General features: G+C 49.3%; 2 protein-coding genes across 2 annotated transcripts in view; both read left to right on the plus strand.

Moving 5' to 3' along the window:
• ankhd1 (ankyrin repeat and KH domain containing 1) overlaps window positions 1-16106 on the plus strand; it is a 31066-nt gene extending 14960 nt beyond the window's left edge. Inside the window, 27 exon segments of the mRNA XM_062536775.1 lie at window positions 123-232; window positions 793-880; window positions 1138-1265; window positions 1640-1774; window positions 2288-2381; window positions 3050-4045; window positions 4460-4590; window positions 5222-5333; window positions 5518-5663; window positions 5851-5993; window positions 6615-6828; window positions 7194-7369; window positions 7980-8142; window positions 8303-8398; window positions 8570-8686; window positions 8856-9018; window positions 9393-9921; window positions 10303-10449; window positions 10758-10907; window positions 11313-12143; window positions 12208-12244; window positions 12247-13018; window positions 13378-13569; window positions 13794-14048; window positions 14275-14450; window positions 14605-14769; window positions 15067-16106. Coding sequence (XP_062392759.1) covers window positions 123-232; window positions 793-880; window positions 1138-1265; window positions 1640-1774; window positions 2288-2381; window positions 3050-4045; window positions 4460-4590; window positions 5222-5333; window positions 5518-5663; window positions 5851-5993; window positions 6615-6828; window positions 7194-7369; window positions 7980-8142; window positions 8303-8398; window positions 8570-8686; window positions 8856-9018; window positions 9393-9921; window positions 10303-10449; window positions 10758-10907; window positions 11313-12143; window positions 12208-12244; window positions 12247-13018; window positions 13378-13569; window positions 13794-14048; window positions 14275-14450; window positions 14605-14769; window positions 15067-15126 — 6326 coding nt within the window. The 3' untranslated portion in view covers window positions 15127-16106.
• A 630-nt stretch (window positions 16107-16736) lies between these two features.
• Window positions 16737-19019, plus strand: LOC134080363 (eukaryotic translation initiation factor 4E-binding protein 3-like). The gene is made up of 3 exons (XM_062536774.1): window positions 16737-17069; window positions 17719-17883; window positions 18485-19019. The coding sequence occupies exons 1-3, from the start codon at window positions 16937-16939 to the stop codon at window positions 18514-18516; spliced, it is 330 nt and encodes a 109-aa protein (XP_062392758.1). The 5' UTR covers window positions 16737-16936; the 3' UTR covers window positions 18517-19019.
• Window positions 19020-19373: the final 354 nt, after the last annotated feature.

The following is a 19373-nucleotide window of genomic DNA, read 5'->3' on the forward strand; positions in this document are numbered from 1 at the left end:
TAGCATCATTTTGGCAACTGATTAAAAAGTAATGAATCATTCCCCACAAGCTAGCATTTTCCAAGTCCGTCATCCATCCCTGGTCCCTTGGCCTAGTCTGAGGAATGTGTTTTCTTGTGCAGGAGCCAACGTGCACGCCACCACCGCGACAGGTGACACGGCCCTCACATACGCCTGTGAGAATGGACACACTGATGTGGCTGACGTGCTGCTCCAGACCGGCGCTGACCTGGTGAGTCCCCCTTTCCCCAGTACAGGCGCACGGCTACTTGACTAATTAACGTTACGTCAGTGTCATGACTGCTCACTCATGCCATGCCTTCATTTCAAGATGGATGGCCTGTTATGATTGACTATCAAATGCATGACAGACTTGGCCAACTATGTACAGGAACATTAGTATCTGCTACAGAAGGTGTCTTTATACATACTCATACATTCATACATTGTTGATATTACATAGCCACATTTATTCTGCTCTTATATCGTTACTGCTAATACACTGCACATATTTATATTTAATTTATATTGCTCTAAACCACCTTCTATTTGCCAACTGCATACTACTGTCTACACTGCACTATATGTCTATTCTTGTATATCACACTATTCCACTTTCTGATTTTTTGCACTTCTGGATAGACGCAAACTGCATCTTGTTGTCTTTGTACTTGTACTCCTCACAATGACAATAACGTTGAATCTAATCTTTAAGGAGAATTTTGGGCTACAGGGCTGTTGCATCTCTGTCGTTTCCTGGTCTTAACGAGTGCTCTCATGTCTGTCCCCTAGGAGCACGAGTCCGAGGGAGGCAGAACTCCGCTAATGAAGGCAGCGAGAGCGGGACACCTGTGCACTGTCCAGTTCCTGATCAGCAAAGGTGCGTCTATGGCCTGCTAACCTACTGAAGCGCTTCACTCAGCTGAGCTGTAGTTCTCTCTTGGTGTGCTGCGCAGGAGGGCGCAGCTGTTGTGTGTGTGTCCTGGTTACTCATGCTGCTCGTGTGTGTCTTTCTGTGTGTGTGTGTGTGTCTTTCTCTCTGTCTGTTTGTGTGTGTGTGTGTCTTTCTGTGTGTGTGTGTGTGTGTATGCCTTTCTGTGTGTGTGTGTGTGTGTGTGTGTATTTGCCTGCCTGCAGGTGCGGATGTCAACAGGGCCACAGCTAATAATGACCACACAGTGGTGTCCCTGGCCTGCGCCGGAGGCCACCTGGCCGTGGTGGAGCTTCTGCTGGCTCACGGAGCCGACCCCACGCACAGACTGAAGGTGCCCACAGCTCACAGCTCACCCTCCGCACATCTCCCCACCTCCGCTGACACGGATGATTTAGAACAAATAACCACATGCAAATAGGGATAGTGTGACTAGTGTTATAAGTGTTATATGTGTACTTTTGTGCAGATTAATGAATTAATTTAAACAAAAGAGAGGAAAGCAATGCCCAGAGATGATGTGTTTCACTTAGGGGAAGTAAAGAAAGAGACTTGCAAGAAATGTAGCACACTTTAGTAGGGATGTACAGTAAAGGAGAAATGAATAGGGATGAGTTCTTACTCCATTCTCAGTTGGAACCCTGTTTGAACTGACTCACAGAAGCGAGACCGTTTTAACTGTTGTGTTTTTTGTTTGTGTTTTGTTAGGATGGCTCCACCATGTTGATTGAATCTGCTAAAGGTGGCCACACTAACGTGGTGTCCTACCTCCTGGACTACCCAAACAACGTCCCCACCACAGAGATGTCCCAGCTCACGCCTCCCTCTCACGACGCGTCCCAGGTGAGGACCACGTGTCTGTAGGAGCACAGCCTACTCTACTCTAGCCTGCTGAGGACATGGGTCCAAGATTAATGGTGTTTTTAAGTGGCTTAAGGTAGTATTAGTGTTAGAGCTAACGGCCGGAACAGTGGCACCTGGTGACAGGTCTGGGTAATGGAAACAGATGTGGTTGCCAGGTAAATATTTCCGAGGGTGTTATGTAAAGTGTGGCTGTGACCTTTTCTGCAGTCCGGGACTTCAGTGAGCACCAAAAAAATGGCTTTACTGGAATACCTTTGCAACTAACTACTTGGTTAGGGATGTAAAAAGGAATATTGATACGCTTGAGTATTTGTCTTGTGATGCTATGTCATCACTGCTGATATCAGAATAAAACACAGTATATCACTATATATAATAATATACCAATAAAATATTAAACCGTTACCCCTGTGATGGTATAGAGTATCACTAGAATCCTGCCAATCCACAGCCCTGTTTATGACCCCGAGTTCCTCCTCGTCTGTTTCTCAGGCCCCCAGAGTTCCATTCCAGGCCCTGGCCATGGTGGTGCCTCCCCAGGAACCAGACAGAGTTCCATCCAGCTCTTCGCCTGTCTCAAGCAAAGGTGGGTGGAGGACACATGAGATGCTTCATCCCCTTTAAATTAGAAATGTAACAGTCTGGCTTTAGAACGTAAAAGGCCTTACCATGTATTGGTTCTACCTGTGCGCCCAACACATTAGCTAATCAACCTGGCTTAAAGGTGCTCTAAGTGATGTTGTGATGCCGGTGTTTTTAAGCTAAAACATTTTTTTTTACACTGTAAAACAGCTTGGTCCAACCTGGACCATAAAAACATAACAAACTGTTCCAGTCAATCAGATGAGATGCGCATTAAGGAGAGTTTCAGTTCCCGGGGAGTGAGTGCTAGCTCTCTCGTTTTATTTGAACGTCAACAGAAGTGATGTTACCCAACATCGCTTAGAGCACCTTTAAGAATTATGCTAGTTAGAATCAGCTGATTTAGTGAATGGTTGGAACCAAAATGAAATGTGGTCGGACTTTTACTTTCTGAAGCCGGACCCTTTGTCATCTTTTTTGTATTTCATTATAAGTTTAGTATATGCTCTTTGCACTGCTGATATCAGAAAAAATCACATTATATAATCATACAACAATAATATGTTAAACCGTAACCCCTGTGATGGTATAGTAGATAGACAGATCTATCAGTCTAATTTGTAAGTCTGTAAGTTGTAATTGTTTCCCCCCCTCTCTCTCCCCTCTCCTCAGGCATGTCCAAGCAGCGGCTAGCCCAGCTGCAGAGCACGCCGGGCGGCCTGGACGCGGACCTGCTGCAGCCCTTCCACCCGTACCAGCAGCCGCTGGAGTGCATCGTGGAGGAGACGGAGGGCAAGCTCAACGAGCTGGGCCAGCGCATCAGCGCCATCGAGCGCGCCCAGCTCCAGTCGCTGGAGCTCATCCAGGGCGAGCCGCTCACCAAGGACAAGATCGAGGAGATCGAGGAGCTGAAGAAGAGCCGCGAGGAGCAGCTGCAGAAGAAGAAGAAGATCCTCAAGGAGCTGCAGAAGGTGGAGCGCCAGCTGCAGCTCAAGACGCAGCAGCAGTTCACCAAAGAGTACATGGAGGCCAAGGGGCCCAAGGGCGAGGCCGGGCCGGCGGCAGGGGCGGAGGAGCCTGGCGCCCCCCTGCCCGGGCAACCACCCCAGCTGGGCACCGACGACACCGCCACCGGCGTCGCCTTGGACGGAGAGGGGCAGCCCGACTACTGCAACCTCATCCCGCCCATCGACGACGACGAGGTGGAGGAGCTGGAGGACGAGGAGGCGGACGGGGACGAGGCCGGCGACGTCGTCGGCGGCGAGTACCCCAAACTCCCGCAGGTGGACACGATCCTTTACCGGGAGTCGTCCCAGCAGCCGCCGCCTCCCCCTCCTCCCCCTCCTCCTCCCGCGCTGCCACAGCAGCCGTCCTCCCCGGAGCTGCAGGAGCTGCAGGAGCTGCAGGAGCTGCAGGAGCTGCAGCCCCCCCCGCTGCCGGCGTCCAGCTTCGTCCCCATCCAGCCGCTGGCCACGCAGCAGTCCACCGACTTCGCCAGCAGCGGCGGCATGGAGTACCCGTGCGCCGTGGACGGCGGCAGCCCCGAGCTGCAGAGGGCCATGCTGGGGCAGCAGCTGGGCACCGGCCTCCTCAGCCAGGTGCCCGACGGCCTCATGGTCGCTTCGCCCGCGCAGACGCTCACCGACACGCTGGACGACATCATGGCAGGTGGGTCATCGTTTCCCCGTCTGATGCTTACAGACGTGGCTCTAGCTTGACCCCCGCAGCCAACATGACAGACAGCATCAGAACTCAGGGAACCCTTGTACTAGCATGGAGGGAGGTCCTAATAACCCTGCTAGTGCAAGGCATTTGGATGACGAGTTTTTCAAAGCTAGCAGCACTGATGTACCTTAACCTCTGAAGTAACATATCCTCATAAATCTGTATAGATATCACACACCACACCTAAGTGACCTATAGCATGACCTGGTCCTGTGTTGTTGGCTGTGCTCTTCATAAATCTGATATATAGATAAATCTGTATAGATGTCACACACCATACTTAAATGACCTATATGCAGTAGCATGACCTGGTCCAGTGTTGTTGGCTGCGCTCCTAACCCATTCACCTCTGTGCAGCAGTGGGTAGCAGAGTGCCTATGATCGACACTACAACCTCCCCCACGCCTCAGCACCCAGGACAGGCACCCATCAGCGCCACGTCGCCCTCTGTGATGGCCCTCTACCCTACCGTGGACATCGACGCCTACGTAAGATCCCCTCAACCCCCGTCCTGTGGAACAGTGGCACACTTGCATGACTTGCATGACTTGTTTGAGTAATGTCACCACAATCACAAGGCTGTACACCTGATACTGATTACTCCTAGATATTTAGGAACTCTAGAACAAATGCTTTATTTCTGGCAAAGTCAGTCAAACAGCTAGACTGTATCTAGTTATTTTACCAACACACTATCCTACTTAAATCTTATTTCCTGCGGTTTGTCAAACAGCATTATCAGAATTAAACGGCATTATCTTTCCAAGATCTGAGAATCTGGCTTAAGAACTAGAAGGCAGCGGTCATTCCATGCAAAATAGACCAATAAAAACATTTAAAGAATGATAAGCACCGCTTGAACTTTTGCTGCATGTTGCTCCTGTTATCCAGTTCTTATGGTCAACAGAACAGGTCATGTGAATACATAGAGGGCTTTTGTCAAATCGGCTATCTGATATCTTTTTACAGTGTACTAGCTGATGTGTATGAGATACCTTTTTTTTTTTTACCATGTTTCAGTAGCCCAAAACAAAGTTGTGTAATAACCTTAGCAATGTGTTGGTAGTTCTCAAGGACACTGGGTTCAGCTAAATGCGTGTGTGTGTTTTTGTGGACTAGACGGAGAGCAATCACGACACAGCGCTCACACTGGCATGTGCTGGAGGCCATGAGGAGCTGGTATCAGTGCTCATCACACATGGGTCCAATATCGAGCACAGGGATAAGAAGGGTAAGCATCAGTGTGTGTGTGTGTGTGTGTGTGTGTGTGTGTGAGATCCTGTGTGCGCGTGTGTGTTGTGCTGAATGTCTGTCTGTCTGTCCTTTTGTGTGTGTGTGTGTGTGTGTGTGTGTGTGTGTGTGTGTCTGACTGACTACTGACTATGTGTGTCCTAATCTTCTCTCTCCTGTTTCAGGCTTCACCCCTTTGATCCTGGCTGCCACAGCAGGACATGTTGGTGTTGTGGAGATCCTGCTGGATAAAGGAGGGGACATCGAGGCCCAGTCCGAAAGAACCAAAGACACACCTCTCTCCCTGGCCTGCTCCGGGGGGCGACAGGAGGTGTGCACTCTCTCTCTCGCAACACACACACACACACACGCACACACACACACATAGAGAGTACATCTCAGGTCATGCCATATGACATGTGGTCTCTCCATATCCATCGCCATGTTATTGCACTGTAGTTAAAAGCTATTGGAGACCAGCTTTATAAAGTGGCTCACTCCTGTCTTGCTTGTGGCAGGTGGTGGAGCTGCTGCTGCTTCGTGGGGCCAACAAGGAGCACCGCAACGTGTCCGACTACACGCCCCTCAGCCTGGCAGCCTCGGGAGGCTACGTCAACATCATCAAGATCCTCCTGAACGCTGGAGCAGAAATTAACTCCAGGTACCATGACTAAGCCCCCCCCCCCCCAGCCCTCTGTTCCCCAGCCCCCTGCGCGCCCCAGGCATCCAGCTGCCAGTCTAACTGTCAGCATGCATCAGACACCCTTCTATCAGTTTAGGTCGTCTCATCTGAAAAGTTGCCCCTCTGTTCTGACGTGACGTTATTGAAGGTAACAATAACTGAGTGGGATAAGACTATGATGCGTAGGTTTAATATTGGCTGGTGAACACAGCATAGATTGACATTTAAATGAGTGGACTCATGCAGCATTTGTGTCCAACATTTTTATCCACCATTATTGTCATTAACATTTTTGTTAGTAGAAACGCTCCATTGCTTTCAGTGAGAATTTGCCATGTTCATTTTGATCAAGTTGATAATGATGGGTTTTACTGCACTTTTTACTGCGCTACTTACTAAATGCTTTATGGCGCTATTGGCACTACTGCACATAATAATCTAATAATCATCATAATCATCATCGTCATCGTTATCATCATCATGATGACTGTACTCATAATAAAACCCCTCAGTAATCATCATGATAACATTATGTTTAACAAAATTGGCATAAATGGAGGTTTGTAGAGAGATCATTAAAGTTGAGTGTTTCTCCTGCAGGACGGGCAGTAAGCTGGGCATCTCTCCTCTGATGCTGGCGGCCATGAACGGGCACGTGCCAGCGGTGAAGCTGCTGCTGGACATGGGCTCGGACATCAACGCCCAGATCGAGACCAACCGCAACACGGCGCTCACGCTGGCCTGCTTCCAGGGCCGCGCCGAGGTGGTCAGCCTGCTGTTGGATCGCCGGGCCAACGTGGAGCACCGCGCCAAGGTCAGCCTTAATGCCCGTTTCACCTCAGTACCCTCTCCCCCCCCCCCCCCCCCCCCCGCTGGGCTTGTTTTAATGCCTGGCCACACTGCAGACTATATCCGTAAAGACAACTGTAATTTTTACTATTAGCGCTAACTGTCGGTAGCAATGTGGACTGCCGTTTGCGCTCTCTCACCACCTTCCTCTCGCAAGTCTCCAGTCATCATCCAGTCTTGGATTAACAAAAGTTCTCAGATTGATGTATGTTTGGCAGTTAACATGTCAGCTGAGATCTCTCTCTTGGTGCGTAATAAACGACTTGTCGGAATCATAAGAGGTCTGTAGCAGCCAGTCACCTCACAGTCCTCATATGCCTCCTCTCGTAGACGGGTCTAACTCCGCTCATGGAGGCAGCGTCGGGTGGCTATGCGGAGGTGGGCCGGGTGCTGCTGGACAAGGGTGCCGATGTGAACGCCCCTCCAGTCCCCTCCTCCAGGGACACGGCTCTCACCATCGCGGCAGACAAGGGCCACTACAAGTTCTGTGAGCTTCTCATCATCAGGTCAGTTCATTTCCCATCGCATAAACATTGAAGTTTGATACAAACATACTGTGCCCTGTGTTAATGCCCTGTGGTTTTGGTACAGGTTGCTCAAGATTGCTAGCCTGGAAGCCAGCCCGATAACCCTGGCCACAAAATTTGAGGTCGGGGAATTCGGTCTGGACTTGTTCCAATGGGAGGCAGCTATGCCTGAACCAGAGAAGTCAATATCACCAATCAAATTGTATGGGCGGGCTTTATTCGATGATGGACATAGCAATATTTTGTTTACGTAAAATAGTCGTTGTCACTAGAGAAGCTATAGCTTACATTTAGATGTCATGGTTGTGTCTGTTGTGGCTACATGATGCCTATTGACAGTGCAAAAACGTTCAAAAGCAAAACTGAAACAGCGAAAAGAAGGATGTTTTGGTTTAGGATCCACTGTAGACTATCTCGTTGCTCTGATTGGTTAGGTGTATCCAATTGAGTGCAGAGGCATTTTTCCCGTTTGAAGCACATAATCACATCCCAATGGAGCAGCATTAGACTCAAATTCTGACTAGAATTGAGCATGACTGCGTCAGGCTTCAAAGTTACATGTTTAATTCCTCTCCTTCCGCCTTTGCAGAGGGGCCCACATTGACGTTCGTAATAAGAAGGGGAACACTCCCCTATGGCTCGCTGCGAACGGCGGCCATTTTGATGTGGTCCAGCTGCTAGAGCAGTCCGGTGCTGATGTCGACGCTGCAGACAACCGCAAGATCACCCCCCTCATGGCCGCTTTCCGCAAGGTGAGACTTGTCTGTCTGGCATGTCTATCGACTCCTCTCTGGTACCACCAGAAAGCTCTAGCTAAGAGAAACTATGTACACATTAGACGATGCTATCCCAAATTATGTGTGGGCACACTGCCACCTAGCTGTAGACCTAACCTGTTGATCTCATTTTCAGGGCCACGTGAAAGTTGTGCAATACTTGGTGAAGGAGGTGAACCAGTTCCCCTCTGACATAGAGTGCATGAGATACATCGCTACAATTGCGGATAAGGTATATACATACAGTCATTGTATTCATCCTTTACATTCCCCTCCCATAGTTTACATAGCATACATTGTGCTGTATAATAGTGGATTATGTAAACGGGGGGGCCTGTGGGTGCTGTGTGCTCATGGCTTCTGGGCTTGGCTGTAAACCTGCTGCGTGCTCCCCACGTTGCAGGAGCTGCTGAAGAAATGCCACCAGTGCATGGAGACCATCGTCAAAGCAAAGGACCAACAGGCGGCAGAGGCCAACAAGAACGCCTGTATCCTCCTCAAAGAACTTGACCTGGAGAAAGTAAGTACACTGTCAACAGTGTTTGCAGACTCCTAGACAGAACTAGACTAGACCATTGGAAGGCATTATGCGAGAAAAATGCAATATTGGAAAATGCCAATTTCATAGCAAAACTCCATGAAAAATGCGGTATTGGAGTTATATGGTTCTGTGCTTTGTGTGTATGTAGTCACGCGAGGAGAGTAAGAAGCAGGCCCTGATCGCGAAGCGAGAGAAACGCAAGGAGAAGCGCAAGAAGAAGAAGGAGGAGCAGAAGCGGAAGATGGAGGAGGAGGAGGCCAAGGTGAAGGAGACCTTCGACGTGCAGGACGAGGAGAAAGATTCCGCAGAAGGTTTGTAGCTTTTTTCCTCCTCTCACGGGGCGGTCTCCCTAAAAGGTAGCAAAACCCAACAGTACACTAAGTTTGTACAGCAATGCTAAAGAGACCTAAAAGACCAACTAGAGTTCCATCTGCAAATCTGCAAAATTGTAATCATTCCATTATCTTTCTCAGGGGCCCTTAAAACCCTCCACCATTGCCCAGAAACTCATTTCCAGTGTGTATTCTTTAGGTGTTTACTGTTGCTAGGTTACCAAACTGTCTGCCAGCCCTTCCTTTCTGTAATGTTGTTTAATGCGTCGTCATGTGTTAGTCTTAATCTGTCCCAACGTTTGCTGTGTCCTGATTTTAATCGGCGCTGTGTGTTCCATGGTGTCTCTCTGCAGAGGCGGAGGTGCCCATCGAGCCCCCCAGTGCCACCACCACCACCACCATCGGCATCTCTGCCACCTCGCCCACCTTCACCTCCGCCTTCGGCAAGAAGCGCGCCAGCCTGACCACCATGCCCAGCGCCGGCCGCAAGAACAAGAACAAGAAGCTGAAGGAGGCGCCCTGCGGCGGCGTCAACGAGCCCATCATCCTCCAGGACCCGCAGGTGGCGCCGGCGCAGCAGAAGGCCGACAAAAACAAGATCAACGGCGAGCCTCGGGGCGGCGGGGCGCCGGGCGGCACCAGCGACTCGGACAACCTGGACAGCGGCGACTGCAACAGCGAGAGCAGTAGCGGCAGCGGCGGCGGGAGCAAGAGACACGAGCTCAGCGACGTCCCTTCGTCCTCATTCTCCTCCTCCTCCTCTTCCTCCTCCTCCTCCGCTCCCCCGGGTCCGGCCAAGATGCAGTCTCCGCCGGAGAAGCACCACGGCCTGACCATGCAGATCTCCAGAGAGGAGAAGCTCACCCCGTCTAAGCCACAAAAGTAAGGCGGTGTACCCTATTCGTAGAGTAGTCAAATCTGAAGCATTGGTGCTAGCGCTACAAAACATCAGTGAGTCATAAGTTGATGATACACAACAAGGCAGCCTTTTGAGCAATGCTGCGGGGGAAATATTGTTTTTCTGGCACAATCTCATAGATAAAGGGTAATTACTGTTTTCTGCAGAACTTGAATCATCAGTAGGCATGTGTAGGCATTTATGTGTTTTGCGGTTGCCAGGCAATGCTCAAAAAGCTGCTCCAGGTATTATTACCTTTTATTTAGACCATAAAATGAACTGATGAGGCACAAGCCCATTGGGAATACGCTGTTGGGCATAGTGCTACCCTTCTACTGTATAAACACAACGCTGTATTTCCCCAGGGTCCATGATGTGGAGTCTCACAGTTCTTCGTTCTCATCTGTGAAGACAAATTCACTGCCCATCACCTCACCAAACAACAAGATGAACCTCACCAGCCCCAAAAGGGGTCAGAAGCGAGAGGACGGCTGGAAAGAAGTTGTTCGCAGGTAAGCTGAGAACGATTATGGTGGAAAAATAGTTAAAAACGTACAAAGTAGTTTTGGTCTCAAAAAAGATTGTAGTATAGTAGTAGAGAGAACTACTACTCTCTAGTAGTAGAGAGAACAGTCAACGTGCTAAAGACAGTTTGTCTCTAGTTAAGATGTATGATTTTTTTTGCATTCATTAAAATGAGAAATTCGTTTTGGCAGCACAGATTCTTTTTTATTTATGTGATGTGATGTGATGTGATTTGATGTGATGGCTATGAGACTCAGTAATTGATGAACTGTCCTGACAGTTGCTCTGTCTCCAGATCGAAGAAGCTCTCGGTCCCGGCCTCCGTAGTCTCCCGCATCATGGGCAGAGGAGGCTGCAACATCACGGCCATCCAGGACGTGACGGGCGCGCACATCGACGTGGACAAACAGAAGGACAAGAACGGGGAGAGAATGATCACAATCAGGTAAAAATCCATCCTATTGCTATCACTCTTTCTTTACTGTTTTAATGCATTTGTTGCAACATTATTCCATTATTCCGCCTTACGAATTGGAATAAGATAATGAGCACGTTCATAGTTAATATTGTTCTGACTCATCCTTGGATTTCTTGAAAGGCTCGATACGAGTGCAGTTATAGTTTCAGGCGTGGTGCCTGAATTCAGGCCTGAGCTCGGCTATGTATGATGTCAGGAAGCTGTTCTCTACAGTATATTGTCTTTGAATGTATTTGATAATTTCAGGCACAGATCATTTCCTGTCTATCAGCCCTGTAGTTTACTCTACATGTTCAGTTGTCAGATCTGAAGCGTTGGTAGCACTACAGGCTCTGTATATGATTATCATTGTTATGATTTCTGTTCCTCTAGGGGAGGCACAGAGTCCACTCGACATGCCGTGCAGCTGATCAATGCCTTGATCCAGGACCCGGCCAAGGAGCTGGAGGACCTGATCCCGCGCAACCACATCCGGCAGCCCGGCACGAGCACCCGCATGGGCTCCACGCACACCACCTCCACGGCCTCCAGCACCACCGTGGCCAGCTCCAGGGGGCTGCCCCCCGCCGTGCCGCCCTCCGCCTTGTCCTTCCAGTCCGCGGCCGCCGCCAACGCCCAGCAAGCGGGCAAACTGGGGAAGAACATGACGTCGGCGTCAGGCGTGCGGCCTCCGTTCGTCTCGCTGCCGCTGGCCTACACGCACCCCCAGCTGGCGCTGCTGGCCATGCAGCAGATCCGCCACCCGCGGCTGCCCATGGCGCAGTTCGGCGGCACCTTCACGCCCTCGGCCAACACGTGGGGCCCGTTCCCGGTGCGCCCCGTGAGCCCGGGGAGCGCCAGCGGCTCACCCAAACACAACGGCGGCATCGGCGGCACGACCGCCCCTCGGCCCTCGCCCGTGGGCAGCGGGCATCCCGAGCACGCGTCTCCCTCCGTCGTCGGCGTCAACACCACCCCCACCACGCCCGTCTCCGCGGCCGCTCCGCCTACGTCTGCCGCCCTGGTCACACACACGCCCTCCTCCGCCAGGAAGCAGCTCTTCGCCGAGCCCAAGGCCGGGAGCGCTCAGCCGCCCGCGGTCACAGCCCCAGCCGCCAGCAGCGTCCAAGCTGCCCAGACGCCCACCACGCCCGTGACCTTCGCCCCGACCGTGCGCAGGACCCCGCCTCTCCCTCCCGCCTCCTTCACCTCCCCTGCGCAGCAGCAACAACAACAACATCAACAACAACATCATCATCAACAACAACAACAACAACAGCAGCAGCAGCAGCCCACGCCCAGCAAGATGGAGCCTACTTTCTCCAACGGCAAAGACAAGCCCCTGGCCGAGCTGTCCACACCCGCTGCCTCCACCCAACCGGATGGTCCCGTCGCCCCTGCGCCCCTACGCTCCTCCCCGACGCCCCAGCCCACCCAGGGAGACGTCCGGCAGCAGATGCCCTCGGGTTACTCGGCTGCCGACTCGGCCTCCGTCGCCGTCTCCCAGGCCTGCGCTCCGCTGCCGGTCTCTCGGCCCATGCCCACCAGCACCCACAACAGCATCCACACCAGCATGAGCGCCACCGCGTCCCATTACGCCACGTCTGCCCCTGGCGCGCCGCACCGCATGCAGAACGCCGCCTCCGTCTACCCCATCGGCGCCGGGGTGCCCATGCAGGAGCAGCAGGCCGTGTTTGTGCCCCCGGGTCCCCCGCAGGAGCTGCACAAGCCTCAGCCCAACCAGTCGCCCATTCGCATGGTGCCCCCTCCACTCCCCACCTCCACCCACAACGTGGGCATGATGAACGGCTCCCACATGCACCCCCACGGAGCTAAAGCCCAGATGCCGCCAAACTTCGGCCCCAACAACCTCTTCAATCACTTTGGGAGCATCTTCGAGAGCAACCAGGTGGGCCACAATCAGGTGTGGGGCGGCTGTCAGCTGCCCAACCGGACGCCTCCGGAGCAGAACTACAACGCCCAGCCCGCCTACGTGGACGATGCTGGACAGCTGGACGGTGTCATGAACCAGGGAGACAACTCCAAGGCGCCAGGCTACCGTTGTGCCCCCCAGAAGATGGCAACACACAGCCCCATTGGTGAGAGATGTTAACAGCCCCCACTCTAAAAATCACATGATTAGAATGAAACCTCTGTCAGTAAATTGCAATCCTCCATTACTGCAAAAACAGATCATATTGTTATTATTCTGCTGTACTGTAGATTAGATCACATCTTAAGTGCCATCACCAACATAGTTTAGACCTGCCATTTCAGTAACAGCCAGTTCTGTCTTTCAGTTAAAATATCGTCCGTTATCACAGCCTTTTTGATTAATCCAGAATCGTAGACTTTTGCGCATAGCTGATAAGAGTTTTGAAATGTACGCTTGCATATGAATGTGTCTCGGTGGTGGAGTGCTCACTGAACATGTGACGTGCCTTCTGTGTCCACTCAGGAATGCACCATGTGGATCCCACGGGCTCCTCGGGCATGTCGTCCTCCACGGCGCTCACCAGCTACACCACCAGCATCACGGGCAGCCCAGTGTTCCTGCAGGGCTCGGCCCCGGTGGGCCCCCCCTCCTTCAGCCGCCAGCACTTCTCCCCCCTCCCCTGGGGCGCCTCGTCCTCCTGCAAGAGAATCAGAGGCAAGGGCATCCATCCATCCATCCATCCATCCATCCATTCATTCATCTGTCCATCCATTTGTCCTGTCATCTAGTCATTTATTTATCCAACCACCCATTTATCCATCTATCCATCATTAACCTTACTAATGGAACAGTAGCCCAGAAAAATGCCTCCCAAAGTGCCCGTCGTTAAGTCCCCGTGAATCACCCTCGTGCTCTCTTGTCTCTGTGTGTGCCATTAGGTGAGTCTCCGGTGCCCTCCGTGTCCACGGGGAACGCGTCTCCTCTCTGCACGGCTGCCGTCATGCCGCAGATGCCACCGAAGGCCATCAGCAGTGCCAGCCAGCAGGACCGTAAAGTGCCCCCGCCCATCGGGACAGAGCGCCTGGCCCGCATACGGCAGACCGGCTCGGTCAACCATACCATCCTGCCCGCCAGCTACACGCCAAATGTAGGGCAGGGAGGCATCTGGTCCTTTGGTGTGGGCAGCGCCACTGGTGAGTTACAGATTGATAGATGGACGTTCACTCTACCGTACGTTTTGGCAGTAGTGCAGTTTGTAGTAGGGGGGGTTTATAATGACACGGTCAGACTTTTAGAGCTTTATTTATGCCAGGATTTTGTCCTTTGCCTGTCATTTAAATTAGTGTCCTTGGTACTGCAGTAGATTGAGTGGGTAATGTGTTCTGATGTGGCGTCTCCCTGGTCTCTTCTCCTTTGCAGAGCCCATGGCTGGGTGGTCACAGCCGCTGATGGGAGGGCACATGATGCCCCAGCAGCTGGCTGACCAGTCCGCCTTCTCCCAGCACCAGACCATGGAGCGTGACGACACGGGCATCGTGGCCCCATCCAACACCTTCCACCAGCCCGTGCCCACCAACTACATGGATTTCCCCAAGGTTCGACAGCGTCGCCGATCTCCGACTAACATGTTTACCTAGCAAACACTTTTAAGCGACTTAGAATATCATGATGTAATAGCAATAAACAATTGCCACAGACTCTCCCGTTCGTTGATTTTCATCGATTCTTCTGGCTTTGGTGTCTCTCTAGGGTTTGCCCATGTCTGTGTATGGCAACACGATGATGCCGCCTCACCCGCCGTTGGCAGAGGCCCCAGGGGGCACCATGTACAACGGTCTGCATGCCGCCGACCCTGCGTGGAACCCCATCCTCAAAGTGGTGCCCAATTCGGCCGAGAACTCTGATCCTCAGCAGGTAGGAGCTTTGGACCCGCAGAGCTTGGTCTGATAAAGCAAGCCATTGTTTTCTCTCAGCAAGCAATTCCCTGTTGTGCATAGTTTGCACAGTTAAGCAGTGCCAAAAAGCATATTTGTACTCACTCACAGGGATGTGGGTCACAGAGCATGTGGTTTAATGGTGTCAATATACTAATCTCTCACAGATGCCATTTCATTGAAAGCAGCGGTTTGGTTTCTGTCTTTGTAGCCCAAATCAATATCTGTGTGGCAGGATTGTGGACGCTGTTTTCCTGATGAGATCTTGTCATTTCAGGTCTGGACTGGGACCTGGGCTCCTCATGTTGGAAGTGTACACCTGAATCATGTCAACTAAACACAAACCTAGCTGGTAAATAGTAGGACCAGTGAGAGGAAAGTAGGAAAAAGAAAAGAATGAAATTAGAAAAAACAAGATTTACACAGTGACAGAAGACTTTAACCTAAGCGTATCCCCAAATTACAAAATTATACTTTAAAAATTGACTTAGACACCTTTTGATGTGCCTGACTGAAAAAAAGAGACAGACAGAAAGACGGAAAGGATTAAAAAAAAAAAAAACCTCTGACGTGGGCTTTGAAGCATTTACTCTTGTCTATGAACAAACCAACTGCCTGTTTAACAGGATACATTCTCTGCATAGTATAGCCATTTTGACATAAGAAGCCCACGTATAGTGGGGCTGGAGGGCTCAGTAGGTCTGTGCACTATTTATACCCAGCCATGACCTAGATGATTACTCACGGAGAGAAATCAGACCTTTAGAAAGGTAAATACATGTATAATTGTTTACATACTGAAAAAAGGGTTAAAAAATGAGAGTAAATTTCATGTCGTATAGTGGCTCTACTTTATGTAGCCTGTATTAATGTGAAATATTTACCTTAATATTCAATAAAGATGTTCATTAAGATATTCAGTAACATCAGCTGTCTTGGCTGTCATTGGGGCGGGGGTGTGTGGCGGGGTGGGATCATACACTCTGCTTGTTAATGGGGTTTGGGGGTGTTTTACTTTGTGTCTGTACTTACTGTTGGTCAGCGGGGAAATAGCAGGATTAGATGGTTAGAGTTTAGTGTGACAGCCGCATGCATAGGGCAAGAGGTTCCACTTTGATGGACCGTAAAGGAAGAGACTTCCACTCTATAGCTATTTGTCTGTATACGCCTATATAATGTAGATATCTATATATGCATACTGTCCCATTTAAAGTGATTCAAGCCAAGCTAGATGTACCAAATAATCAAGTTAAAAAAAGAGAGAAAAAAAATGTGGTTACTGTACTGTTTGTCTGTATTAAATATGCTACAAATCTGTTTCTTTAGTTTGTCTGAAGAACTAGCTCTTTGATGGGCAGTGATGAAATTGACAAGTACCTGGTCTATTGGTTAAAGTTGTTGTACCTTGATATTCAGACTTCATAAGTAACATGACTGTAACATAATGTGATATGCCTGACAGATTTGCAAAACGTCAAAGGTCTGTTTGAGAGCCTAAACACTTTTAACCCTCTCTGGGAGTAAACAGGAAGTCAGTTGCACGTGGCTGGCAACAAAGTTTTACAGTTTCATAACACTGTAATCTGAGTAGCAGAACCTGAAACCTAATGATGTAACATCCAACCTTAGAATCCAACTCTGATGTGAGCCTTTTATCGTATGAAGACAAAAAGAAAAAAAAGGTGCAGTCAACATTTCCCTTAAACGAGTGAATAAGCGGTCACGAGTTAGAACTGAATTTGAAAAGTTGTGTGTTCTTGTAGATTACGGTGTGTAGTCGTGCATTAATATTTCGTGGCAGGGTGATCATTAACGACAGCAGGTGTTGGATTGTTGAAACTGAAGTGCAGAATGATGTGAAGTGCAAGGATGTTTACACACCAGATACAAGGACGATACACAAACAATGACCTCACTCGATTGCGACATCCGATATAGCCCCGCCCTTTAAAGCTGTTCTCTTATATCTCCAGCACGTGCTCTGTTTTCTGCACATTAATCTGCGTCTGCATCCTACGTTCCCTGTAAGTAAAGCACGGCTCCTAAGGTATTTGTTTGGTGTCGGAGTTTACGCGTGTTGAAGAAGAACATTTATCCATAACATCAAAGACGTAGTTCTGAAGTTTTCATAACAGCTCAGCTCAAAAATGTACTCCAACGGCACCATTGTCCCAAGCTGTCCTATTCCAAGTCGAGTGGTCCACCCAGAGAACTGGACACAGCTGCCTGAGCCTTTGGGTCAGACTCCCGGAGGAACTCTCTTCTCCACGACACCTGGAGGTAAGGACACCAGACGTGACACTGAAGAGTCCCATCAGCCTAACAAGGAACTTGCATAAAGTACCAATTTAGTTAGTTATCTCGCCATGCTCGTGGCGATTGCTTATTGTCCCATGGCAGGACGCCTAAACTTATTTGGAAGCAATGGCTGGAAGATTTAAAGCAATTGCGAAACTGATATACCAAGGAACTGGGATAAAGCAGTTGTTGAAAAATGTCTTTGTTGTGTATACTGAGGCAACAGACACGATTAATCCAAGTACACTATCCTATCTTGCTAATGCTGTTGTGCAGCCTTCAATTTCACTTCAGCTAGAAAAGGGATGTTTTGCCTTTAACGTGATTGTCACATAAGGGAAGTAATCATTTTAGCATGATGGTATCTACACTTGGGGATCAGTAAAGATTCTGTCTGTCTGCCTCTCTCTCTGTCTGTCTGTCTGTCTGTGTGTAACAACTTTATCACTTTACTGACATGTGTAAAATGTGTGGACTGGACTGGTGAATAAGAACCAGATTTGAATTGCATACCTGCTATGTCACTCGAGATAATATTATTTAGCAAACTACTGCAATTTAATCTGTATGGTTAGATTCTGTACTCAGGCAAAAAAACGACAACAACAACAACAAAAACAATTCTCAACAGGAACCAGAATTATCTACGACAGGAAGTTCCTGCTGCACTGTAGGAGCTCTCCGTTGGCACGCACCCCTCCCTCCAGTTTACCCCAGATACCTGGGGTCACCATGCCCACGCAGCACCCCATGGGGAAACTGGAAGAACAGGACGAGAGCGGCAAAGACGTCGCAGGTGAGACTGTTTCTCCCTCCCCATCCAGCTGCCTCACAGACACATGACTGGTATCACACGTGCTCAGGCACATAAGGTGTGTGTTGACAACACAGAGTTGTCAAACCACAGCCTTAGGCAGAAGTGATTCAAAATAGATTTTTTACGTCCCGTTTTGTGTTTCGTTTATATGTTTTGAGAGCCTACAGTATAGTCAGTGTGAGAGAACCTTTTTAAGTCACTGTCTCAAAACGTTCTGTGTATTTAAGTACAGGAAATATCACAAGTTGATGTTCTGTGTATTTAAGTACAGGATATATCACAAGTTGACGTCTTCAAAAGATGCACTTTTGGCCTGTGCAAATAAATGAATTCTTAGAAGACCTAGAAGGCCTATGTACATGGCAAGTTTCAAGGTTGAATGAGTAGTGTAATCAGTGAGAAAGGTAAACAGAGATACACCTGATTTGCTCGATTGGCAAAGCTCCCATTTCTCACAAGGGGAATGACTCATATGGCAATGGGTTCATTGCGTGTTCTGTGGAGGAAGGTCTCGATGACCTCTAACTTTATGAAGTTCTGAGAGCCCAGACCCTTCACTTTTGTCTCTCTCCTTCTGCAGCTGATGACAGCCAGTTTGTGATGGACATGTGAGCTGGCCAGGCTGTTTCCAACATACACGGGAGAAAACACAAGTTGTTCAACCCCCTGAGAGAATTCTTGTCTGGATATCCTCTTCTTTGAATTCCAGTGGAGAAAACACACAGTGAGATGGATTGAGTTGAAATCCACATAGCAACAGATTTTAACAATTGAAATTTGATGTCGATAGGTCAGATTGCTATCTGTAAGATGGAAGCATTAATACCTTGCTGTGGTTTGAAGATGTCCCTCTTAAGCTTTAAAATGGTGTTGGCTGCAACCTTTTCCTTGTGCCAGTAGGATTAATGTACAGGTATGATGGTGTGGTTTGAGGTGAGTTGCAGATGTTACGGTGTAATTTTATGTGAACCACAGTAAGGAGGATGGAGGCTGTGTCAGTCTTCTGTGTTACAAGAGCTATGGGAGTTTATACACCCTGTTACTCTATTTGTTTTTTCTATTTGTTTGTACACTGAGTAATAAAATATTGAATAATAAAAAGCACAATTATAATATCCCTGTTTTGTGTGTCTTTATAACCGATTGTGTACAACAAACAAGATAATCTGAAAGTGCTCCCATTACAGTTCCACTGCTCAAAACACTGTTGTATGCAGTGATTGTGCAGCACTGGTTTCCCACAGCATTCTGAGAAAAGGAAACATACCGTGATAGTCACATAAATTAATGGAGAATTAATTCTGTAGCCTCTGGGGTTCCCAGCCCTTTAGCCTATCGAATAAAAGAGTCTGCTCTAAATGGGTTGATGTGAGGAGTAATATCACGCTGCTAGTGTAAGACTACTTGACAGGAAAAAGGGGAAAACATTTCTGAAAATCATACCTTTGTATTGTTTTGATGGTGCTTCG

Source organism: Sardina pilchardus, chromosome 5 (genome assembly GCF_963854185.1).
Source record: "Sardina pilchardus chromosome 5, fSarPil1.1, whole genome shotgun sequence".
Lineage (NCBI taxonomy): Eukaryota > Metazoa > Chordata > Actinopteri > Clupeiformes > Clupeidae > Sardina > Sardina pilchardus.